We start from the raw sequence: 26597 nt of genomic DNA, 5'->3' as shown, positions 1-26597 counted from the left end.
CTATTTGTGTGAATGCTGAATAGCTGCTCACTGTAGGGTTCATTGAAATAGATGGCTTTTATTGAAACCGTATACAAATAGTTGATTCGTATGTATTCAGGGGGCAAAACCACAGTTGGCGGTTATGGGATAGTCAGTGGCAGATCTGGGATTTTTCTGAGTAAGGGGCCATCAAGGGGCCACAATATTCATAGAGGGGCCAAATATTTGTCCACCATCGTTCAGATCTTCAGATCTTCTTCTTCTTCTGTAAGCTTTATTCACGCTGGACATTCTTATTTGACACATCAGCGCCACTAGTATTTCAGCACGGAATTGCATCCACCTATGATAATCAGCTCGGGCCAATGCCCCTGTGGCCGCGCCCCTTGAACTGCCCCTGGGGATAGTGATGAACTTCCTTAATAATACATTTTCATTGTTTGTAAACTGTTGACTCCATGATTAAATAGCTCAACCTTATGGAGGAATAAACTTCACTAGTAGATAGATTTTTTTGTGTTATTTATTTTATAGGAATATGATAAAACCTGCGTTTGACAGTAAAGTAATGTGAACAGCAGCCAACACACAAATCGTACTGAGACAATGAAATGAATGGAGAGAGTTTGTCTAATTCTCCAAATCTCAGCAGAAAAGGTGTTACTTTCTAAACAATGATAATATGACATAAATGACACAAACGCCTTGAAAGAACAATGGTCAAGAAAAAAATATAATACAAATGGTTTAATTAATATATTTAGAGGAGTGTGATCAAAGTGGTAAATGTATATGTTTGAAACTTCATCCATCTTTGGTCACATATTTAATAAACAAGCAAGCTAAAAGCAAGGATATCAACTAATTGTGATATCTAAGATTGTCATTTCATTATAACTGACAAAGGTAACCAAAGGAAGAAGGTAAATGCATCAATTTTACAGACAATGAACAACAATTTGAATCATTAGACACTAATTACCCTCCTATTTGATGCTGATTAGAAGAAGACAAATGAAACTGTACAGTTTGAGTGTGAATTAGTTCTTGGTCAGTGTTACTTGTATCTTTACAGAAAGAAATCATACCTCAGCACTTTATAGATATGATCTGTAACACTAACTTATTTTAATTGTTCTAACATGCTTTTCACTTGTGCCATAAGCGTTTCAACCTGATCTGAACGTGAGCTGCTGTTCTCAAACAGAACACACCTTCTATCACACTCGTCAACAATATCCTTCAGGTTTGGTTCACATTTATCCAAAAAAGATTCCAAGCTCATTCCTGCCCGGAGCAGTTCATCTCCACGAGTGAACAAGATGATGGTTTGTTCTTTAACTCTGCTCCCAAAAGCTTGTTCTAACTTTGTCAGGATGTCTCTTTCTCCATCTGTAAATCTGCTAACATGCATCACAAGTAGGTACACACAAGGACCTGATTCACAGAGCTGTTTGCACCTTTTCACATTTTCCTTTTTAACAGATGATTTAATGTCATCATCAAAGATATCTGGTGTATCAATCACTCGCACATTTATCCCATTTATCTGTTTTACTACCATCTGACACTCTGTTGTAACTGGCTTTGAACTGACTCTTGAAGTGAAGTATTTATCGCTCAGGATTGTGTTTCCACATGCACTCTTTCCGGTTCCGGCCATTCCCAGCAGAACAAGGTTCACAGTGAGCTCTCCTTCAGAAACAAATCAAAAGATGATGAGGGAAATTTTAAACAAGTTTATCCCTCCCTTTTTTGCCTTATTTTGAAACAGTATATGCGTTGTATCAAAGAGAATGTGCACACATACAGACAGAGAAATAAGATGGTGAAATGCCTGCCGAGGTGAATTGTTTCTTACCTGTCACTTCCTTATCACTCTCTTGTGACGTTTGTGACTCAGGAAGATCATCAGAGCTAAAATGTAGAATCAAACCATACTAAGTGACAAGAAAGATGTTTTTGTGTTGTATGTTTTACTTGAAATGATAAATGGTAAATCTACAAATCTTTCACTCTTACGTTTTGTTGTTTTCCTCCAAATGTCTGTGCTCAGCCATCTCCTCAAGTGGCTCCTCCCTAATGTAGGATAAATGTAGAATCAAACCATACTAAGTGACAAGAAAGATGTTTTTGTGTTGTATGTTTTACTTGAAATGATAAATGGTAAATCTACAAATCTTTCACTCTTACATTTTGTTGTTTTCCTCCAAATGTCTGTGCTCAGCCATATTCTCTGGTTCTGTTTTGTTCCCTCCTTCATTGATGTAACACAAAAGAGAATTTTATTGAGAAAAGATAAGTTTTATGAACTAAACTAATTTCTTAAACAAAGCTACCACTCATTATTGCATTAAAACACAGAAAATTCTGATTATTGCATAATTGTAATTAGTATTGGCTACAAGATAGTAATACCACTGTGTTGCATTTTAAGCATTTTTGGGGGAATAGAAATTCTCTGAAAAGTTAGATTAAATTCAGTTTTATTCATATAGCGCTAAATGACAGATAAAGATTTAGTCCAATTAGAGTCCAATTCACTGTATGAAACTTACTTGTGTTTGAGTGGCTCAAAGTATCAGGTTGTTGTTCACCACACCAACAACAGAAAGTTACTTGACTGCCCCTTTGAAAAGATGATGATCAGCAAAATGAATAATTATAATAATATGTCATAATGTTATAATTATTATATATGTCAAAGCATTATCCATTACTGGCCTGAGATTTTATATTTTTGTCATCTTAGATTGTTGTGTTGACATAGTTTGTGACTTAGAATGAAACTTATAATACATGATCAAGAGGTGATATTGATGCAGTAGGAAAGTGTTTTTGCTGATGTGTAAGTTTTAGTTTTTATTCTAACAATGCATTAATAACAGAGTTGAATTTATTAGTTTACGTGCAAAATATTTTATGTGTAATATTGTGAATCGTTGAAGAGATATTCCTCATAATATTTTACATGAAGTCATCTCAAATGCTTAAACTCTTCCTTTACCTAATTTTTGACTTCAGCTTTTGCAGTTTTTTCATCAGTTTGTTGAAGGTGTAGGTTTTGAAGGGGTAAGACGGTGTGGTTGTATGTCCAAGTGGCAGCACAACTCTGAAGTCATTTTCAGGTATCTGTGTTTTTTCTCTTAAATTATATATTTGCCTGCTCACATCTTCCTGTGAACTCCCCTTTTCTACCACCAACAAGCACATGTCAGGATTTGGAATTATAGAAAATGAATCTCTTATCTCCTCAGATAGTACATTCAGATCTGGTGTACATATAAACTGATGTGTATCATCTTCATATAAACAGATGTTTTTCAATATATTTCTCCTGGATAGTGTAGATATATCTTTTCCTGCAATGTTGGTTATTAGGGCTTTCTTCAAAGATTTGCCATTTCCAAAGATGAAGAGTGAAATCTTCTTATCTGTGTAAACAAATAAACAACTTATTGTTCTTATGATGCAAAAAGTACTTCAATAAATAGCCTCAATATTTATTTCGAATTGTTTTTAACAATACTTCATAGAAAAAAAACATAACAAGCAGTCAGCAGTTCGGAAAAATAGAAAGCTAAAGGCAAAACTTACTATGAGACATGACTCTATAATCCAGAGCAGCAAAAAGCAGGAAATAGGCTTTGTGTCAGGTCGAGGCTGAGCTGAGGCTCTGTCTGTGTTATATTGACCTGTTTTGCAAGCCTAGGGGTGTGTCAGCTGTAGCTGTCAGTACAAACAGTGTCTTAACACGCTGCTTTAACATTTATCTTTCTCAGTCATCAGTCCTCTCATGTGACTGCAAGAAAGATAAAAATGGCTTAATCCCAATACAGTATGACTTGAAGAAAATAGTTTAATCAATTGAATGTGAAAATAATCAATGTGTTCAAATTCACTAAACAACTTTTTCCAGTTTAAGATTAGAGACTTTCTGAGTAAATATAAGTTTGCTTGAAATTAAGAGAATTCACACTTCCTGTTTCAAAACCAAAGCCTTTAAATACTTCAACATCTACCGAAAACAATGTGGAGAATTTTCAGATAACTGCAGAGGAAATAGTTCCCTACTGATGACTGCAAGATATGTGCAGGCTGTGAATCAAAACTCACAGAACAAGGGCTTACCTCAAAAGTTCAACGTTAGCAGTTCATCATCCACAAGATATACACCTATCAGACATAATATTATAACCACTGACAGGTGAATCAGCTGAATATGTCTTCATCGTGGCTCCTGTTCGTGGGTGGGATGTATTAGGCATTTTGTCCTCAAAGATGATGTGTTAGAAGCAGGAAAATGGGCAAGCAAATGCTGGCTTATGTGGTCCAATCCATCAGATGGGCTACTGTAGCAATTACTCAAATTGCTGAAGAGGTTAATGCTAGTTCTGATAGAAAGGTGTTAGATGACACAGTGTATTGCAGTTTGTGGTGTATGGGGCTGCATAGCTGTAGACCAGTCAGGGTGCCCATGCTGACTCCTGTTCACTGCCAAAAGCGGCAACAATGGGTATGTGAGCATTAAAACTGGACTATGGAGCAATGGAAGGTGGCCTGGTCTGATGAATACCTGTTTCTTTTACCTTGCATGGATGGCTGGATGCATGTGCGTCGCTTATGAGGGGAACATGTGGTGCGGGGATGCACTATGAGAAGATGGCAAGCTGGAAGAGGCGATGTGATGCATTGGGAAATGATCTGCTGGGAAACCTTGGATCCTGCCATCCATGTGGATGTTACTTTGAGACATACCACCTACCTAAGCATTATTGTAGACCATGTCCAACCTTTCATGAAAACAGTATTCCCTTATGACTGCGGCTTCTTTCAGCACAAAGCAAAAATAATTCAGGAAAGATTTGAGAACAACAACAAATTTAAGATGTTGCCTTGGCTTCCAAATTCTAAAGATCTCAATTCAATCAAGCGCCTGTGGAATGTGCTGTACAAAGAAATCCGATGACTGCAGTGTCTTAAAATATATTTTAACTTGGTTCCTTTAATACCAGGAAATAAATGACAAAGCGTGAGAGCTCACTGCTTCTCAAAGGCGTGTTTAGATCAGTTAAGATCAAATATGACAGAAAGATGGATACTGATATGGAAACATTTCTGACGCCTGTCAGTCTGGATTGCAAATGTGTCCACAGTTGCGTGTGTAGTAGTCTCCTGAAAAACCACAAATATGTAAGATGCTTTTTTTCAGCTACTTGTGTCTTTACAGAAAAGTTGTTGGACTAGATTGTTTAGTTTCATCAAATGTTTTCACCATTCTTCTCTCACCAGATAAATGTGTCAGGAATCAAAACATGACCTTCCAATGATGGATGCTTCTTATACTTCCTGAGCTACAGCCACTGCAGCACCTCAGAACATTTTATACATTTAGAGAAGGTGAGAAGTATAGCATCTCCTCTCTGATAACACAGGCTGAATTTTCAGGACAGTAGTTGACTTGAACTGCCATACTTCTTTAGTCCTACTCCACCTGAGGGACCTAAATACAAAAAGACTTGTGAAGACAGTGAATACATTGCTTGAGTCATGGGAGTACAGTAAGGACTGTAGGCATGGATCTGGTTCCTGGAATTAATTGTGTGATGTGACAGTTCCAGTCCTGGGAATATCTTGCATGTCTCCATGCTGACCGTGTTTATTTGCGTTTAAACAAGTTTCCAGTCCAAACTGAAGTGATTCCTCATCATTGTGTCAATGCGGAACTATCTTCCTGAAATTAGACAAGATTTTTTCATAATCCTTGTTCTTTCAGGTAGATTCATCCTCAAAATGACAGATTTCTCTGCCTCAAAAATGTTTAGCAGGCTTTCTTCCTCTATGAGTGAACTTGTGCTCAACAGGAGGCACGAAGTAGCCAGAATGGCTTTGCTCATTAAGAGAATAATTTGTCTGAGATAATGTGGTTGTTCTTTGGTGCGTGTGACAAAATAACTAACTTATTTTCAGTAAAAGTTGTTATGACCATCTTGTCTTAAAATATATTTTAACTTGGTTCCTTTAATACCAGGAAATAAATTACAAAGCGTGAGAGCTCACTGCTTCTCAAAGGCGTGTTTAGATCAGTTAAGATCAAATATGACAGAAAGATGGATACTGATATGGAAACATTTCTGACGCCTGTCCGTCTGGATTGCAAATGTGTCCACAGTTGCGTGTGTAGTAGTCTCCTGAAAAACCACAAATATGTAAGATGCTTTCTTTTCAGCTACTTCAATTCAATTCAATTTATTTATATAGCGCCAAATTACAAGAATTGTCATCTCAAGGCACTTAAATAATATCGTCCAATTCAAGCCAATTGGAATTCAATTCATTGTAATCATAATCCAATTCATTCATATAGAGCCAATTGAAAAAATAATATCCTAGCTAAGGAAACCAACAGATTGCACCGAAACTTGTCTTCAATCCAATCTCCCGTCCTGAGCATGCCTGTGGCGACTGTGGAAAGGAACGATTCCCTTTTAACAGGAAGAAACCTCTGGCAGAACCAGACTCAGGAAGGGTGGCCATCCGCCTCGACCAGCTGGGGTTTGACAAGACAGAAAAGAGGGAAAAGAGGGGGGGGACACACCATAACACAATTCAAAGGATACCTGTTTGAACAGGGAAACACAAGTTAATAACCACAATAATAATAATTGTGTGATATGACAGTTCCAGTCTTGGGAATGTCTTGCATGTCTCCATGCTGACCGTGTTTATTTGCGTTTAAACAAGTTTCCAGTCCAAACTGAAGTGATTCCTCATCATTGTGTCAATGCGGAACTATCTTCCTGAAATTAGACAAGATTTTTTCATAATCCTTGTTCTTTCAGGTAGATTCATCCTCAAAATGACAGATTTCTCTGCCTCAAAAATGTTTAGCAGGCTTTCTTCCTCTATGAGTGAACTTGTGCTCAACAGGAGGCACGAAGTAGCCAGAATGGCTTTGCTCATTAAGAGAATAATTTGTCTGAGATAATGTGGTTGTTCTTTGGTGCGTGTGACAAAATAACTAACTTATTTTCAGTAAAAGTTGTTATGACCATCTTGTCTTAAAATATATCTCAACTCGGTTCTTCTAATACCACGAAATAAAAATTAAAAATAAAAGCCATGGTTAACTGGATCTGTGTTAAGAAATATTTCCGATGCAGCACAATTAGGGCACAAGAGATCGCGTATTAACGTGCGATATGTATGATAAGCCACTGCTGTGTCGCGCAGTCAGTGGCACTGTCATTAACTCCCTCTTGGTTTCCTAACAACAGTTTACGGTCAGATGTGCTGCTACCCGATGGCTTATCAGCGAATTGAATGTATTGCATCTTGTAAAGCGCAATTGTTGCTATCTTTTCTTTGAAAGGGGCATTTTCGGAGACACCGCGAAAAACTAAACATGGAGGGTTCAGAGTGATGCATCTGAGCGAACCACGTTAGCAGAAACCAACAGTAGCCAATGAGATTTCTCCATTAGCTATGAATCCGCCGTTTAGACATTCCCGATTGATTATTGATACAAAGGAAATGCAATTATTGTTCAGGAGACTCAGAGCTTTACAACAATCAAGCTCGGTCATGACAGACTTCAGTAAATAGATGAAGCTCGACATGTTGGGTTGGAATGCTAACTTTTTAGTAAATTAGGGAGAAACGTACTGAGTACTGAGAAAACAAAGTGTAATAAAATGTTTAATGTATGTTTTCAACATTTCCTTTGTAGCAGGTTGAAAGAACACATATTGAAGGAGTAGACTAGCCCAAAATGTCAATATTGACCACTGCATGAAAAATCTCTGTTTTTGCCTGCCGTGTCTCGCCTTTATGCATAGATATATACACGTAGATACCGCCTCTGACACTGCTGTCCATTGGAACGATACGTCAACGCAGCCGCCACCTTCAGACCGGGGAAGTCTACTTACTGCATAAAACATAGTTTATACTTCTCAAAAGTCAACAGAGGCAGAGGTCTATCAACGATTAACATGACCACAACTCACTGAATTTTCAACTGATTTTCAAGCCGTTTGGTTTAATATAAATTTCAGACATATATTTGTGATAAAACATAGATTAATATATATATTCTTTTATTTTTATTTTTTTAATAAAAAAAATTATATTATACATACATTAGAAATGTGATTATTTAGACAAAGATTTCAGGTATTTAAGGATAACTCAAGCATTCGTTGTTGTTTTAAACAACGTTTGTTGTTTCTCTGTTAATAGAGTGCAGTGTTAGTAATTGTGCATTTTAACATCAGGGAGGTGACACTGATGTTTTTAAAGGTTTATATAAGGGTTAATTCAATAGGAACAATTTCTAACAGTGTATTTTTTTATCATTTAGTGGGCACTGCGTTGTGTTAGTGAAATATTAAGATTATATGAGAATTTGTCATAACACTAACTTTGCAAAGATGGTCAGGAAAATTAAAAAGCGATGGTTTCACTCCTTCCTTTAAACGAGTTGACTGTTCAGTCCTGTCAAACTCTTGTGGTTTAAAATGACAGCTGCAGAAGACTGAACTCTCCTTTGGGATAAAACCTCTCCTCCTGAGTGACTAACAAAAACATCTTTTGTTTTCTTGTCCTGATGTAAGCTAGTAATAAGCTAGTTTAATTTATGTTCATTTAAGAGATACATCAAATTCAACACGTTCATTAGAGTTAAACAATATAAAACAACTTCTTACTTGTAAAATGTTATTCCAAATTTCTTAGTTTTGGTGTATCTTCCACGGGAACATCCTTAAGCGGCACAAAAGTCTGGCATTTTGCCAGATGCACAGCTGTCAGACCCACTCTGACCGTTAGGGCTGTAGCTATACACTAATCTCACGATACAATACGATACAAGGCATTCAGCCAACGATTCGATACGATTTTATAAGATTTGATTCTATACGATTTAATACAAATAATTTTCTGAAAGATTTTAAACGGACAGTGTGATTTGACATGAATCGTCGCTGATTGGACTGGTGGTCCGTCCTTTGAACCGGAAGGACAACACAGCCAGACAAACGGAAACAAGCAAACATGTCTTCAGCGTACACAGACTCATGTTTATGTTGTGAATATTTCATCATCAACATGCTTGTTTTACTTGCTAAATACCATATATACACAAAACCAAATTCTCTAATCACAAACCATCTTTTTTCAATTTTGAGAAGGAGCTAAAACAATACATTATAATAATGTACATTCTATAAACAGAAAAGACATCAAAATCACGGAGCTATGCACTTTATATAACATTTTTATGAACAAATTTATCACTGTTTTGTATAATGTGACCCCCCTGGCATTGTTTTGTATTATATTAATGTTCTGTGTTTTCACTAATTGTAACGTCTGACTTTTCAATAAAGTTTGCTAAAAAAGAAAAAAAAAAGATACTCTCAGCTGAAAAATCTATGCTTTATCGGGAAACAAAATATCGATATATATCACGGTATCGATAAAATCACTCAGCCCGACTAAGCGTAACTAACTGCGGTAAGAAACCCTGTCCCAAGATGGCGGCTGTGTTAACGTGCTCGAATGCGGCATCTAAGTGTATATATCTATGGGCTTAGTGCCGGTGGCTAGGATCAGCAGACTATCAGATGATTCGGTTTGTAGATATGTAAATGTAGATCGGTGTGTTTTTTGTTTGAAATATTAATAATATAAATAATATTATAATCTAATGATAACATAACATAATTTAGAAGGTGTGTTTTAGATTTATATTGATTATTTTCCTGGCTTGTGCTTTCAAGGCCAGGAGCTTGTGTGTGTGCGCCTGATCATGACCCTCCTCATCATCATCCTCCCCAATCATCATTCCCCTCATCACTATCCTCCTCCTCATCATCACCCCATTCTTTATGAACAACTTCCTAATTCTTCAGTTCAGCTGGTTGGACATTACAGTCTGAACTGAAGTGGCGAGCCAAACCCCGCTGACCCTGGACTGTCAGAGAAGTTTATTATAAGCTGAAAAGCATTTTATCTATTTTGTTCATTTTACATCTTTTTATCTTATTTTTCTGTTTTAGTCTTTCAGTATTTAGCTCCAGTGTTTCCTCATGGGGGCCTACCACACTGGGAGCTGCTTTTGGTCCACTTACAGGGGTGCTGTTCTGTGGACTGCTCTGGCCCGGGTGGCTGGAGGACTCTACACCTTGATGTGGGGCCTCTTGTCTGCCCGGGTCGGGGCTGTCGGTTCTGGGTGCCTGGCCATGTCTCTGTCAGGTGCAGTGGGTCTGAGCCTGTGTGTTTGTGTGTGCGTGCATGTACGTGTGTGTGTGTCTGTTTGTCTCCGTGTCTCTCTGGGTATTTATGGGGATGGGTGGGTTGGTATGTTGCTTTTAAAGTATGAAAGGTGCCATATAAAAAAAAAATTTGATTTGATTTGATTATTTACTTTACATTAATCATCAAAAATTATCAAAGACTCCAATCATCCAGCACACATACTCTTCACCCTCCTGCCCTCTGGGAGGCGCTACAAGAGTCTCCGGACTAAGACCAACAGGTACCGGAGCAGCGTCTACCCCACAGCTGTCACACTCCTGAACTCTGCCTCCTGACATCTGAACAAAAACGATGGACTGTATCCCCATACACACACCAATAACACATGAACTACTGTATAGATAATCTACTTCTGTTCATAAATACTCTCCCACACTTATATTCCTTTTTTATAGTCTGTATACACCTGAAGTAAGTGTAGCCACCTCTGTTCTTTCCATCAATCAGTCAGCTGGTGATGCTCCCACAACAGACTTAATTCAGAGAACGATCAGACAAGTAGAGACGACAGCCAACCATGACATTCTTCGCTCTGAGCCCCAACTTACATGTCATAACATGGATCACAATGCAGCTAGTCACTTTCCTGTCTATCCAGCAGCCTCATCTCTTGCTGACCTGATCCACGCAAGACCTCCTGCACCTACATCACTGAAGTTTACTCCAGAGTTGAGAATGTGACTCCATCCAGAAAAACGAGCTACGTTCCATCTTCGTGGTTGCACGTTGTGAGAAACGCAGACGTTTCCTGTCCTGCCCATACATCCATTGGGCTGCGATCCTTTTCTGGGAAGTGCCCGCACCCTAACAACGATGCAGACTATGATACCTGACAAACTATTGTCGAGCTCATGCTTAAAGACCCAGCCATATCTGACCTACACAGAGTGAGTAAGATACTTGAAAGTCTCCTGACCCCCACAGCTGATATAATAAAACAGTTAGGCCCTCAAGCTTCCCCCACTGACTATGTGCAGCTACTAGATTCAGCTTTTGGCACTGTTGATGATGGTGAAGAGCTCTTTGCTAAGTTCATGAACACATTGCAAGATGCTGGAGAGAAACTCTCCCAGTACAGCCACGCTGTGAACAAGATGAACATCTACTGAGGCAGTTTTGCAGAGGTTGCTAGGACAACACAGTGCTCAGCAGTCTCCAGCTAGAGAGGAGAAAATACAATCCTTCATCCTTCCCAGAACTGCTGTTGCTCCTGTGCACAGAAGAGGACAGACAGGCTGCAAAAGCTGCCTGCACGAGACAACACCTTCGGAGCCCCCAAGAAAAAAGAGCTACATCCCATCTTCATTGTACCTGCACCCATAAAGAATTGAACATGACCTGGCCAAAGAATAATCCCACAGTAGATGTACTATGTGAAAACCAGAACTTGAAGAAACAAGTGGCTGAGCTTCAGAGTCAAAGGGCCAATCTAAAGACAGAACCGCCAGACTCCAGTCCAATTCCCCCCAGTTTGATCCTCATGGCCAAGATCTGAAGAGACAGATAGCAGAGCTGCAAAGTCAACTGGCAGCCCTCAGAGCCCAGATTCCCCTTTCTCCTACTCCTGCTGAAACAAATGAACGTGGTGAGGAAAGTCGTGCAGCAGTCAGAGTGCAGAATGCCAAGAGTACCAAGATCCTGGTACTGCTTCAGGTGTGATGAGGATGGACATCCATCCATCCATTTTCTATACCGTCAATCCGTTAATCGGGTAGCGGGTGGGCTGGAGCCTATCCCAGCAGTCATCGGGCGAAAGGCGGGGTACACCCTGGACAGGTCGCCAGTCCATCACAGGGCCACACATAGAGACAAACGAGACAAACAACCATGCACACTCACACTCACTCCTAAGGACAATTTAGAGTCACCAATTAACCTAACATGCATGTTTTTGGATGGTGGGAGGAAGCCGGAGTACCCGGAGAGAGAGGATGGACATATTGCACCAAATTGCAATGAAGCGTCCAGTCCAGCCTTGTTTGAAGTGAGGAAGAGACAGCTATAAGAAAGACAGCTTCTGTGGGAAGCCCAGAGAAGCTCTTCCAGAACACAGCCTTTAAACTAAAATCAGCTCCGGTCAAGGGACTGATAGGAGCTGGAGAACATCAGAAACGTCCCATAGGCAAACAAAGAGCTAGCCTGAACCAAACATCTCCTCATGGAGGGGGACACCTACCAAAAGGGTTAATAGGGACCAGGGACCTCATGTACAAAGACTTGCATGAATTTCCTACTGAAACATGGCATACGCTCAAACCAAAATGCCCTCCAACGTACAAAAATATCTGGATGTATCAATGTGTGCGCACGCATGAATCCAAGCTCATTTCATTTGCACATCCCAATCAACATGGAACTGAGCGCACGTGTCAGAGTACCCGACTGCTCCCGGTCCACGCTCCTATTTAAATATGCAAATCATATTTAAATAAGCCCTGGACCTGCGATACAGAGGTGCTACTTTCTGAAGTGGAGGCCAGGGGAGGCTGTTTGAACAGAGAGTCGGCACAACTATGGGTCACACTGCTCTCTCAGCGGTGGTGGGTGTGGGTGACTCTGATTACCCCCAAGGTAAATACCTATGTTTTTGTGTAACTCACAACAAACGTGTTCATACAGTAACCTAGTGCAGAAGTGTGCCGGGGAAAAGGAGAGACTGATTAAGACATTTCACACTTTACACACGGGTTAGTAACATTTGCACACAGAGACGATTAGGGGCTTGTTAGAAAGATCTTAAGCTGTTGTTTAACCAGCAAAAAACAGCAACAATGATGCTGTGAAGACGGGATAGAAATTGGGAGCGCACATGCTCAATGCACGTCAAAGGGAATAATATTAGGACAATTACACAAATAAAGTTACTCAACCAAGAAGCCACCCATCGCGCACAGTGCCAGCTTGTAGTCTGTTCCCAACTATTCTGTTACTGAATGTATGAATTGTGCGTTGAACCAGGCCATCCCCACAAAGCATTTGCGCATCACATATGATCTATACATTGATGGAATGAAAATATTTCCTGTTGATATACAAATTCATCATGTGATGGCACTTTTATAGCACTGTGTGTGCAGTCGATAGCTCCGATTACATTAGGAAAACCGGCTGTCGCTTCAAATTACGCTTTAATGTTTTAATGTTCAACTGCATTGTGGGAATTTGATATACCTGCTGAGATGCAAATAATTCCGTCCCACTCAGTTGGCATGGCTCAGCTCAGGATCGACTGGCACAGTGCCAATCGGTTGGCCAACTCCCTATGGAATGCCCCGGCTGCTTAAACCCTAGTGTGCACATCACCTGTGGCACAAGCAGCGCGTGGCTCCTCACTGTGTTGCGCTCCAACACCGGCCACAGCTCTGCGCACAGTTCCAGGAGGATTGCCCTCAAAACAGCTGATGAGCCAGTTGTCATAATGTACAAGCAAATCCTCTCTGTCTCTTAAGACACACTTGTCTTCCAGTACTGCTAAAGCAGCCATTGTTTTTAATGGTATGCACTGCAACACTTTGCGCATGCTTTTATATCCAGTCGTGCAATTGCAGACACATGGGTGTGTTAATTGTTCATGTGTCTCAAATGCGCACTTCACTCAGTCTGAAGACAAATAACAGTTTGCAAACATCACCTCTAAGTGTCGCTAAAGAATCAACAGCTGCAGAAAAGTGCGTATGCCAGCCCTGAAGTTGGCATGAGACACCACACATTTCCACGGTCATTTCGCTCATGATACATCTGATCGTTGAGGTGAAAAAGTGCGTACGCCACTTTTTTGTGCGTATGCACCCTTTGTACATGAGGCCCTAGGTGTACTGGAAAAATGATCATTGCCAGAGAAGAATGCAGCTGTCTAGTAGAAACAGGGTCACAAGTGACCACTGTCTCCCAATAATTATATGAAGAGAAGCTGACCTCAAAGACCATTCACCCCATAGAAGACCTGCTAGAGGTAGAAGGTGTAAATGGCCAGACAGTCCCCTACACTGGTTATATCCAGGTCAGTGTAACATTCCCAAAGAGTTTCCTGAGTGTAGACATCGAAATACCTACATTGGCCCTTGTAGTTCCAGACTACCGTGCTATGACCCTATCACCAGTGTTAATAGGCACTAACACCTTAGATGTATTGTACACCCTCGACAGTGAGACAGACAACCCCCCTCATCAGGCTACCCCATATGGCTACCGAACAGTGCTGAAAACATTTGCCCTGAGACAAAAGCAAACATCAAATGGCTACATTGGATCAGTGAGGCTGCAGGGATACTCAACCGAAATTATTCCAGCTGGACAGAGAGTTGTGATGGAAGTAGGCAGGGATCGAGCCTCTGTCATCCTACTCCCTTCCTGGGGGCATAGTCGTCACTTGTGGTCTGCTCACCCTTTCAACTAGAACACTCTACAGAGTACCAGTAGTGCTGACCAATGAAACGCAGCAAAATGTACTGCTACAACCAAGAAATGTCTTACCTGAACTCAACACCATACAGCGAGTGCTTCCTGGGGCAGGTGAGAAGAAGACCAAAGATCCATCAGCTGATCAGCCAGAACCATTTCTCCACCTACATTTAACTTTGCAGACTCCCCAATACCTGCTGAGTGGAGAAAGAGAATAGAACAGAGATTAAGATCAATGTCAGATGTCTTTTCACAGCATGACTTGGAATTTGGAAGAACCAACAAAGTGAAACATCGCATCAACCTCCATGATGAGACGCCCTTTAAGCAGCGAGCTCATCTCATACACCGCCAAGATATCCAAGCCGCCAAAACATCTCCAAGAGCTGCTGGATGCAGGCATCATCAGAGAATCTGAGTCTTCTTTCTCCTCTCCCATTGTGGTGGTCAGAAAGAAAAATGATGACATACGGCTGTGTATCAATAACCGGAAATCAAATGCGCAGACGGTGAAAGACACATATGCCCTGCCCAACCTTGAAGAGACCTTCACAGCGCTGCATGGATCCAAGTGGTTCTCTGTCTTGGATCTCAAATCTGGATACTACCAGATAGAAATGGAGGAAGAGGACAAACCTAGCCCGAAGAACCTAAAAGAACTTAGGTCCTTCCTAGGGTTCTCAGGATACGACAGGCGATTTATCCAGGGATACTCTGGGATTGTCAAACCTAACAGTTGGCTACCCACCTCTGAGAAAGACCAAGAGAAGAAAGAGCAGTATCACAGTCCAAAAAGAGCACTTTAATGACCGCTGGACTCCCACATGCCAGCATGCTTTCGACACAATCATCAACAAGCTGACCACTGCTCCAGTGCTGGGTTTTGCTAACCCCACACTCCCCTACATCCTGCACACTGATACAAGCACCACTGGCTTGGGAGCTGCCCTCTACCAAAAGCAAGAAGGACAAGTGAGACCCATTGCATTTGCCAGCAGAGACCATGCAGGGAAACAGAATTTGGATTCTGATAGTCTGTCAAGACGTCCCCATGGAAAGCTGACAAATTATCCTGCATCACAGAAAGAGCATGAACGAATCCAGCAGTTCATCACATGACATTCTCTGGATGAGAACCTCATCAAAATGGAATGTGAAGTGATCAAGGCAGTCACCTATTCCTAAATTCTGTCCCCATAAAGCCATAAGGCTTTTTAATAGTGACGGGTGACATGTTCTTCTCAAATTAATTTATTTCGTCATTGATTATTATTATTATTATTTGTATTATTATTATTGTTGTTGTTGTTGTCTAGTATGAAATCATTGTAAATATTTTATCATTTTTTGAGCTACTTGACTAATTTGAATTTCCCCGACTGGGGGATGAATGAAGTATTTTCTAGTTGAATCCCTTGCTATGCATGCAGACGCCATCCCTGCCATCTTCGAGCAAGAGAAAAGTGCAGAGTGAACATCCACCATCCAGCATCCTACTGCGCAAAGACGTCGAAACAACATATTTTGTAGGTCATTTTTGCACGTCCAGTATTGGTCCCCTGAAGGTGCAGACCGTGATGCCACATGACGTCTTTTTTCCGACGTCTTCCATACTTCTAGTATTGACGTTCCCAGGACCTCTGGATAAGGGCTAATTCTAGTCCAAAATGAGATTGTCGTGGACATCATTTCTACGTATTTAAACTACTTTTAGACATAGTTTTTGTAGGCCTACTGCTTCTAGGATCTATGCATTGCCAGGACCCCCAGATAAGGGCTACTTCTAGTTCAAATTAGGTTGTCGTGGACGTCTTTTCCACGCAACGTTTAAATTAATTTTAGACATTGTTTTTGTAGGCTCTGTGCATAACTGTAGTACCATTTCAGAGGGTGGCATTCTGTTCCAGTTAATTTTCCTACAGTTTCATTTGACTGTCTCAGCAGCAGACAACTGGAAATGCATACAAAGGTGTAAAGCATTTCCAGTTTTAATCTGGCGCTGAGTCCATCAAATTTCATGATTAGAATTATGATTAAAGTTATTAGAAATATGAGGGCAAACAGAAAGTCCCCAAAAATAGGTTGCCTATGCATATACAACAAAACTTTCACTGCAAATGTTAAAAATAGCCATGGTAGACAGTTGACATTGTATTTTTTTTAATGTCAACAATAGAAGAAATATTTTGTCCAATCAAGTTATTATTTACAGATTGGCAGGGGTTAATTTTCTTCCCTTAGTCAACATGAAAGATGGGCTTACCTTGTATTGCTTTGTAAACCTTTGTCCTCTCCAAAGGTTTCTTTCCCTTTTCCCCCCTTACCCTTCTTATTAATATTTGCCATCAGGGCATTAGCGAAGAGCCTAAAGAAAATTATTATTATCAAAGTAAATTATTTATGCAGGAAAAAACATCACACAGGTCATAAAGCCTTCATACTACGTTGATCCGTGTACCCTAAGTTTCCACCCACTTTTCCGAAAAGCTGGTCTTTGAGACCACAGTGTATTGTGTTGTGAACTTTTAATTTTCACCTATTATGACATGCTCAGACATTGTTTTATGCCAACGAGTAGAGAAGGATCAGAAATTGACGTTATAAATGCAAGTCAATGGTGCAAAAAATGTCTGAAGGGTAAACAATGGAACTTTTTCTTCTACACAGTGTATTATAGTCCTATTTTAAAATCAAAGATTGAAGATTTCATAAAAAAACTGAAATGCAAAACATGTACCAAGGGGTGCACAAGGATAAAGCAAGAAAAAAGGCTGGCATGCAGACTGGTCCACATCCAGAAAATAAAGTTCAAACAGAGCATCCAAACATCACACACTCAAAATTCATACTGTATGTAGAAACATACCTGTCAAGGATTTTGTGGACACAGTCCTTGGTGTTCTTCCCACCAACTCTTGAAATTTGCAGCACCTGATAGAATAAGTTATTTATAGAGTAAAATAATAACCTAACAGTGTGCGAGTACACTGAACTGTGTTATGCTAGACCAGTGTTTCCCAACCATGGTCCTCAAGGCACACCGCCATGCATGCTTTTGATGTTTACCTGCTCCATTACACCCGACTCAAATGAATGGGTCTTTAAAGCTCTGCAGATGGCTGAGGATGACCCATTCATTTGAATCAGGTGTGCTGGAACAGGGAAACATGGAAATTATGCAGGGTGGTGTACCTTGAGGACCAGGGTTGGGAAACATCCCTGGTCCTATCAATTATTTTCAGACTTGTAAAACCTACCAGGGCATCAAAGGCTTTGGCATCACTGATGCGTTGCTCATGTTGCTCAAAATCCTCCATGGTCTCCATCCTCTTAATGTGGACAGCTGAAGAAGGAGGTTGTGCTCGTTTACACTGATTCAGAATGTCGACCAGCAGGTTTAGTACCTTTTTTTTGATACACTGAAACAAATACATTTGTTGATTACAATGATTATCTTAGAATAGCAAGGCGAGCTAGCTGGTTCACTATTTATTTTAATTTTTTTGTAATCGGCTTCAGTGTCCATTATCAATACAGTAGATAGTGTTGGAGAAAAAAAAGTAATCAGACATGATAGAAGCCACCCAACAATTGACAATTAACCCATTGCTATAATTGAAAACCAGTTTGTGTGGACAGAGAGAACAGTAGGGGAAGAGAGAAAGTTGTACTATTAAGTCTCTCTCTCTTGCTCAGTGTCTTGTCATCTCACACTTTCAATAGATCAATACTTACCATCCATATGACATGAGAGTAGCCACGTGTTTAGAAAGCCCCGATAGTACAATAACAGGCGACTCTAAACTAAAAGCGCAATAGTACACATTCATTCGTCTTTAATCTCCTGGTCGATGGCCACTCCACTTGTTCACGGCACGTGATGTCAAAATGACGTATTTCCACTTGGCGTGCGCCATGAAAAGGCGTGAATCTTTCATTCTTCAGATCTGTGCTCAAGTGTCACTGCCACAGCGCAATAACAGCTGATCGTCCTTGCAACATCAGCTGTCATCAGTTGGGTCAGTTTGGTTTGTAAATACCAGGGCTGGCTCTTGGCATAGGCAATATAGGCGGTCGCCTAGAGTGCAATCTGCTGGAGGAGTGCCACCAAGTACCCTTGACCTTGAGGAGAAATTTTTTTTTAAAAACATAAAAATAATTTTCTATGCCCAGTCGCCCTCCTTTGTGTGTTCTCTTTTGAAAATGATAACTATTAACAAATAAATGAACAAAGATCTTCCTACAATGTGGTGCTGCTGAGTCACTTGATCAGAGGTCAGGTCACAGACAGGTGATGGTTTTGTTATTTACGAGATGAAAAGGCCATCCAAACCATCGGGTGCGCAGAACCAAAAGAGAAGAAAAGAGTAGGAGAAGGTTTTTTAATTATGCTATTTTGTGTGAAGACAATTTATTGGTGCTAGCTCTTTAGCACATATTTCTGCTTGCTGGCTACACCGTGTTTAATGTGGAATCAGAATCCCAATCAAGTTTATTGCCAAGTAGGTTTGCACTTACAAGGAATTTGACTAAGTGTAGTTGGTGCAGACAATATGGACATATATACAGAATCTAGATATATATACAATAGAGACTGTGCGCTAATGTAACGCAGAAGGTCTAAAGATGCTACGTTGATGTAGTTTGTGGGTCTGGAAGGGGTGAGGGAGAGAGTCAGTGTCAAGGGGGCTCCGGGCCTTGTTGATAAGGCTGGTAGTGGATGGGAAGAAACTGTTCTTGTGGTGTGAGGTTTTGGTCCTGATCAGTGTTGCCAGGTGTATGATAATTATCATATTTGTACAATAATTTTGCCCTGTGTATGACATACGATCAATAATCCCAAAAAAGGCCAAATATACGATAATTTGACCATTCTGTGAATGTGTGGTTGTAATCGGTTGTAATCAGTCTGGGGCAACTGTTGGATTTTTTTGTGAACCCTGAAGGCATTGCCATTTCCATGTGACAAGTTTCAAACCAATCATGCTTTTCTATATGCGCTACGAGTGACATGCATGTATTTGCCTCAGAAGTTCCTAACAGTAGGTGGCCTCCAGGCCTCATGATTTGGCTGATTAGTTTCCACTCGTCATTGTTTACTGGGGACATTTCGTCTAACGCAACTGTGGGGTTGCTGATGCAAAGCCATGAGTGCCTGTTAGACGCTATTCAACATTAGAGTGACTATAGCGACTCAATAGACTTGTTATTTTGGTTATGACAGGTGTACGATAATTTTCCTCAAAATACGATCATTTTATGTCTCTGGTACGATAATACGACATTTCCCACCTGGCAACACTGGTCCTGATAGACCACAGCCTCCTGCCAGAGGGGAGTGTCTGAAAGAGTTTGTGACTGGGGTGCGAGGGTCAGCGACAATCTTCCCTGTCTGCGAAATTCTCAGAGTCCTGGAGGTGTACAGGTCCTGGAGAGACGGAAGATTGTAGCCAATCACCTTCTCTGCTGACCAAATGACACACTGCAGTCTGCCCTTGTCCTTGGTGGTGGCAGCAGCATACCAGATGGTGATGGAAGAGGTGAGGATGGACTCAATGATCGAGGAGTAGAAGGGCACCTGATGTTCAGCTCCCACTTTAGGTCCTGGGAGATGATAGTTCCCAGGAAGCGGAAAGACCCCACAGTGTCAATTGTGGAGTCACAGAGGGTGATGGGCTTTGGTGAGGCTCCAGGTTGTTCTCCTTGCACCAGGTCGCCAGATGGTCAGCCTCTCACCTATAGGCGGACTTGTCACCATCAGAGATAAGTCCGATGAGAGTGGTGTCATCTGCAAACTTCAGGAGCTTGACGGACTGGTGACTGGAGGTGCAGCTGTTGGTGTACAGATAGACGAGCAGAAGACAAAGAACACAGCCCTGGCGGGAATCAGTGCTGATGAGCTGTGAGTCGGAGACGTGTTTTCCCAGCTTCACATGCTGCTTCCTGTCAGACAGGAAGTCTGCAATCCACCTGCAGGTGGAGCCAGGCACACTCAGTTGGCAGAGCTTCTCCTGAAGCAGAGTCGGGATGATTGGTAGGTACATCAGCTGCCTGGAGAGAGCAGGGGTGGGGATGATGACGCTATTGCAAATGCGATGATGGGTGGGCGGATCATGCCCACTACTCCTACTCACGCTGTCTCTTTGCACTCTCTGATCGCCAAACACAACAGGGTACAGTGGTGAAGGTAGGACCCAGATGCAGTACTTCTCAAAATCAAATGCTTTATTAAAAAAAAACGCACAAGGCAGAACAAAGGTTGCGGCTGAGCCGGATGTCAAAAATACTTAACAGTGAAAAAGCAAAGCAAGACAAAATATGACAAGACTATGAAACAAGACTATGGAACTATGGTTTAAATAACGTGAGGCAAAAACGTGACTTGACAAGGCATGAGAGGTAAGTGAGGATTCTGCAATGAGTGAGGGAAATCAGGAAACTATATACTGTGGGGAGGTGATTCGTGTTGAGGTGCAGCTGTGGAACAGAAAACAGGTGACATGAGAGAACCTAATGTGACAGGGGAAAATACATGACCTGAAACATAACAAAGAACCTGAAAACATGAAGATCAAACAAAACATGACTGAACCTGAAACATAATAATCAAAACATAAACTGTGACAAACACATGCTAACATGACACTAATTGCTGCTGTTGCTAACCCAACCCCAAGCCCAAATATATAAATATAGTGTTCTGTTTATTGTGCAGTAGGCCTAAAAAATAGTTAGAGATTTGCACTACTTAATGGCCAGATCTTCCTTTGTTTTTTTTTTTACCCAAGTTTACACGTGTTTCTTAATTTTGCACTTGAATCTTATTTTCAATATTTATTTATTTTTATTATTTTTATTTCCATGCATGTCATATGGCAGGCTGTAATCTACTGAATTCAAATAAATACCAAATGTTCTAAAATATTGTACATAGTGTTTTTGTTTTTCAGTCAGTTAATATAAACATCTTTGACGTTGAAGATGTTATAGAACATAATAGCTGTCACAACTGATGTTTTGTTAAATCTTTTTTCATGTTTTCAGTATTTAGTTTCCTGGTTCACCCATGTTCATTGCGGAATCGTCTCTTTCACTACCCTTCATGCCACAGTTGCCAGTTAAGTCTTGTTAATCATAGTCATGCATTTTTTTTTACCACAGTTATAGTAGTTTTTTTGTCACAGTCTTGTTAAGTTTCTATAGTTACGATAAGTATTTTTGATTATCCGGCTCAGCCGCGCTTTATGTTTTTTGCCTTAAGAATTTGGAATAAACCTTTTTCATTTTGAAAGACTGCATCTGGGTCCTACCTCCTCCCCCATTCCTGACAATAGCGTATAGAACATAAAAAATAACATCACAGTTACTTTGCTGAGTAACTAATTACTCTTACAGTGAGGTAACTGAGTTACTAACTCAATTACTTTTTGGGCGAAGTAATTTGTAACTGTAACTAATTACTTTTTTCCCCAACAATTTATTTATTGATTTTTTTTCCCCAAACAAAGTACCACACTTCAGAGTCAGTACATTTAACATTAGCTATTACCCCTCTCCCTCCCTCCCCATGGACAAGAGTGGGGAAAAAAAAAGGATAATAGTAATAATTATTAAAAAAAATAGGTATAACAACACAACAACAACAAAAATAATAATAGTAATAAAAACAATAGAAATAAAAAAAAGATAAAATAAATAAACAACTAAACAAAAATAAAATGACAAAAAGCAAATTATGTACCAAAAACAAGAATAACTGGTAATGAAGATAGAAATAACAGCGGAAGGCTTGGATGAGTTTATATCACTCTCTACATAGTGTACAGCCAACCTTTCCCGGGGTTAAACAGGATTTTTTCTCATGGCAAGTATAACGACAGCTCCTTAAGACACAAAGAAACACCAGGGGGGTCCTTACTCCTCCAGTTGATAGAAATACATTTATTAGCTGCAATTAGGGCTAATCTGATGAAGCGAGTGTTGACTCTCATATTTACTGGTTACATCGACAGGTCCCCCAATAGTGTCAGCCGTGGATTGGCTGGGACTTCCACCTCCACAATTGCTTCAACAATGTCCAAGATAGATCTCCAGTACTGCTCCAAACATCTGCACGTCCAGAACATATGAAGAAGGGATCCTATTTCAGTCTGACACTTAGGGCAGTATTCAGAGTAGTTACGACTTATCATATGGAGACAATGAGGCGTCAGGTAAACCCTATGTATAAGAATGAACTGTAATAGTGTTAGAAAAATTCACTCACAGACAACAGCATGAAACCAAGAAATCCCTCAGAAACCTCAGTATTTTACTTGCAAGGGGAGAACAACACACAAACCTTCACTCTGCAGCTTTGTAAGAGTTCTCCAACGAGTGGTTGCCTCCCTTGCTCTTTTATTTGGTGACACATACACACATACATACAATCTACTTCTTGCTTTCATGTACCCAGGTCTGGTATGTCTCCTGAGTTTGGAGTCATCTCCTTATTTGGGGAGCTATAAAGATAACGATCAGTGGGGAGACAACATTCCTTCTTAAAACACAGTTCTCTTTGTCTCCAAACTTCTCCTTCAGAAGTTTTTATATATATAATGTCCTCTCTGGCTGTGACATTTATATATTGATAATAAGCATACATTTAAGACAACTAGTTTGTGTCGACTGTTATAGGAGAATGATTGAGAGCTACTACAAATCTCGTTCCATTCAAAGTCCTCACAGTCAGAATCAGTGTCAGTTTTCCACTTCAGCTTTGCATTATTTTCTGCCAGGCTCATTAGTCTGTTATAAACTGTCACAATTTACGTTCTGTTTCATGTCTTGTCTCGTCATTTCCTGTTTTATTTTGAAAAATCACTGACTTACCCCTCTCGTTTCAGGTATCTTGCCCTACCTCCCATGTCAAGCGTTTGATTGTCTTCCCTGATTCCCAAGTGTTTTCACCTGTTCCCCTTGGTCCCTCATGTGTTCAAATAGTCTGCGTTTCCCTTGTCTTGTGCCAGTATGTTGTCTCCGTCACAAGCTTCACTACCAGCCTTTGTCTTGAGCCATAGTTTTCACAGCCTCAGTTTCCACGAGCCTGCAGTGAAGCGATTCTCCTGCAGAGCCATCTTGTTTTGTAATTCATTCTTATTCATAGCCATAGTTTATTTATTATTACGATAAGTTTCATAGCCTTGTTTTGTTCCTCCCGTTTGGAGAGATTTTTGGTTCGGTCAATGTTTCATAGAAACCTCCGTTAGTGGAGCGATTTGTTTGTCGTAACGATCTTTGTGCCGTCGTTAAAGGTGTGCTTATAGTCATTGTTTAGTTTCATAGTGCCTCTGTTTTTTTAGAGTGTGTCTTTCGTTTAAGTCCGCCTCACTAGCAGAGCGTGAGAGTTTGTGTTTGTTTTTGTTCACAGCGTTTCTGTTTTCCTCCTGAGTTGGAGCGGTTTATGTTTATAACTTTCATAGCTGCATTCGTCCTCACCCATAGTTACTGAGGAGAGTGCTTAGGATTTTCACAGCTGATTACTTTGCTCTGTGAGGAGATCCTCATCCTGCCTTCCTGTGCTGCGTTATTTAATAAACACTCTTTGCATCTGAAAAGACCCTGCATCTGTGTCCTGAGGTTCCTGACATAAACATTGGATAAAAAGCCTTTACAGTTATGCTTGTCTCGCATCGTATGGTCTATCTCAAAGTCCTCCAAGGGGATGAGTTTCCTACCCTGATGTACCCTAATAAAATCTCTGACCTGCAAATATTTAAAAAAAATGTGCAGAGGGGATCCTGAAAGAGAGCCTCAGTTGCTCAAAGGATCTCAGATTACTGTGCTCATATAAATGTCCAAAAGCGCATATACCTCTGTTATACCAGTCTTTAGTAATGCCGTGTCTCAGTGCCCCAGGTAAAACCGGATTAAAATGAAATGGAGTAGAACCGTACAGTGTGTGGACACTATGGAACTTTGCTCTAATTTCATCCCAGATTTTTCATGTGAATTTTATCATTAGATTTGAAGTTACATGTTTTTGCTTGTGATAAGAGTGAATAAATGGAATGCTAGACAACGCTTCCGCTGTATGGGACTGTTCGACCTGTTTCCAAGCTGGAGGGTGCTCCAGGTCTTTAATCCAAGTCCAGATAGCTGAAAATCTGGTAAATTCAGCCCTCATTGTTCAGTGGGCCGACAGAGGGTTTTGAGCTTGATTCTGGGAGTTTTGCCTTGCTACAGAAATCTAGATATCAGTTTGTCTAGGTTTCCAGGTTGTCCAGTGCTTGAAATAAGTAAAGAAATTTAGGTAAAATATTTGTTTTGCATACAGTTTATTCTTCCATTTAGGGATATAGGAAGAGACTTCCATCTGTCCAAATGTGCATCAATTTTTTTAAACAGAGATTCATAGTTGTGAAAGTAAATCTGTTGTGGCTGGTTGGGTATTTGCAGACCAAGATAACAAAGCTTACAGGGGTCCCAATAAAAGGGAATGTTTCCCCTTGATAATCCCCGAGCAGCTGGGTTAAGAGGCATCATCACGCTTTTCTGTTTATTCATTTTGTGAAGAGATGCAGAGATGCAGCTATAATCCTCTAACAAGGTACAGAGGGCGGGGAGTGACGTCAGATACAGCATAATGTCGTCAGCATAAAGTAAAATTATGTGCTTCTCGTCCCTAACCATAACGCCCTCTATTGCAGGATGTGCTCTAACAGCAATTGCGAGGGACTCAACCACCAATGAAAAGAGGAGCGGGGAAAGGGGACGACCCTGGCGAGTGCCGCATGACAAGGGAAAAAGAGATGAGATGACAGCATTTGTTTGACTCATTGCTGATGGATTTAGATAAAGTATCTTTATCATTTCTATCAAATTTGGACCAAAATTAATTTTTTCCAAAACTGCAAAGAGAAAGGGACATTCTAAACGATGAAATGCCTTCTTAGCATCTAATGAGAGGGCAACAACCGACGTGTTGATGTCTTTAATTTGGCCAGGGACTCAGATTCATCGCAAGCTGCCAGTTCATCCTTTATGCTCTCATTCAGAGAGTGGAGAAAAATTCCCATAAGGGCCGGTTCACCCAGTCACTCTCCGTTGCTAGGGTGGAGAATTCAATTGCGTGTTCGGTGACTGACCTGGAGCCTTAGTGCAGTAAGAGTAGTCAGTTGCCCGCCTCCTTTCCCCGGACGGGATGCTCGAAAATTCCTCGCATCTCTATCACAAACAGCTTGTAGGAAGCGCAGAGCCGGGGGTTGCCCTCCCACGTTGCCAATGCCCATCTTGGCGGTGTTGGCCTGGTACATCCTGGTACACAATTGCAGCTAAAAAACCAGTGGAGGAGAAAACGTCCACATGTCCACTGACTTCCCCGGTGTAGCGTTCTGGCATCAGGAGATGGGGCTCACAGAGAAGAGGTGACGGCACCGATGGACCAGCTACAGTAGGTGGAGGAGGTTGAGGAGCGAACCCTTGTTCCAGCCTCAGAGAGAGGAAAGCGACGTTGGAACTCAGAGCCTCCAACATACCTATTATGCCCCTGAGGTCCTGGGCATGTTATCCTAATAAGGCGCCCTGAGCCACCAATGTCCGGTCCACAGACTAGAGTCCATTTGGCCAGATAGTTCTGTCACGATTTGCTGAAGTGTGGACCCCGGGGCAGAGACACAGAAACGAGTGAAGTTACTTGTATTCCAAAATGTTCACTTTACTGAGGACTTGCACTCACAAATATCACCTGTGGAGTATACAGAAGCAGGTTGGCACCAAACTCAGGCACAGGATACAGGTAATCCTAATTAACACGTAAGATTAAATCCAAAACGTAAAGCGAAAAGACAATGGTTTAACCTAGAACACCAGAATAACCACTGATAATGCAGACTATCTGGCAAGGAATGGGGAAG

At 40.8% G+C, this 26597-nt stretch overlaps 1 protein-coding gene across 1 annotated transcript; it reads right to left on the bottom strand.

Annotated features, from left to right (window-relative positions):
• Nucleotides 1-523: 523 nt before the first annotated feature.
• Nucleotides 524-2055, bottom strand: LOC140284495 (uncharacterized). The gene is made up of 3 exons (XM_072378362.1): nt 2005-2055; nt 1844-1899; nt 524-1677 (listed from the first exon to the last, which is right to left on the bottom strand). The coding sequence occupies exons 1-3, from the start codon at nt 2040-2042 to the stop codon at nt 1106-1108; spliced, it is 666 nt and encodes a 221-aa protein (XP_072234463.1). The 5' UTR covers nt 2043-2055; the 3' UTR covers nt 524-1105.
• Nucleotides 2056-26597: the final 24542 nt, after the last annotated feature.

This window comes from Leuresthes tenuis, unplaced genomic scaffold (genome assembly GCF_036924035.1).
Source record: "Leuresthes tenuis unplaced genomic scaffold, fLeuTen1.0.hap1 SCAF_24, whole genome shotgun sequence".
Lineage (NCBI taxonomy): Eukaryota > Metazoa > Chordata > Actinopteri > Atheriniformes > Atherinopsidae > Leuresthes > Leuresthes tenuis.
Note: the sequence above shows the minus strand (reverse complement) of the source record. Positions and strands in the feature narration are given on the sequence as shown.

Excerpts from the sequence above, each read along its gene's own strand:
- LOC140284495 (XM_072378362.1), bottom strand. The coding sequence starts at position 2,042 with ATGGCTGAGCACAGACATTTGGAGGAAAACAACAAAAC. Across the intron at positions 1,900-2,004 it reads TTGGAGGAAAACAACAAAAC|CTCTGATGATCTTCCTGAGT; the intron begins GTAAGAGTGAAA and ends TCTACATTTTAG. Across the intron at positions 1,678-1,843 it reads GAGTGATAAGGAAGTGACAG|GAGAGCTCACTGTGAACCTT; the intron begins GTAAGAAACAAT and ends TTGTTTCTGAAG.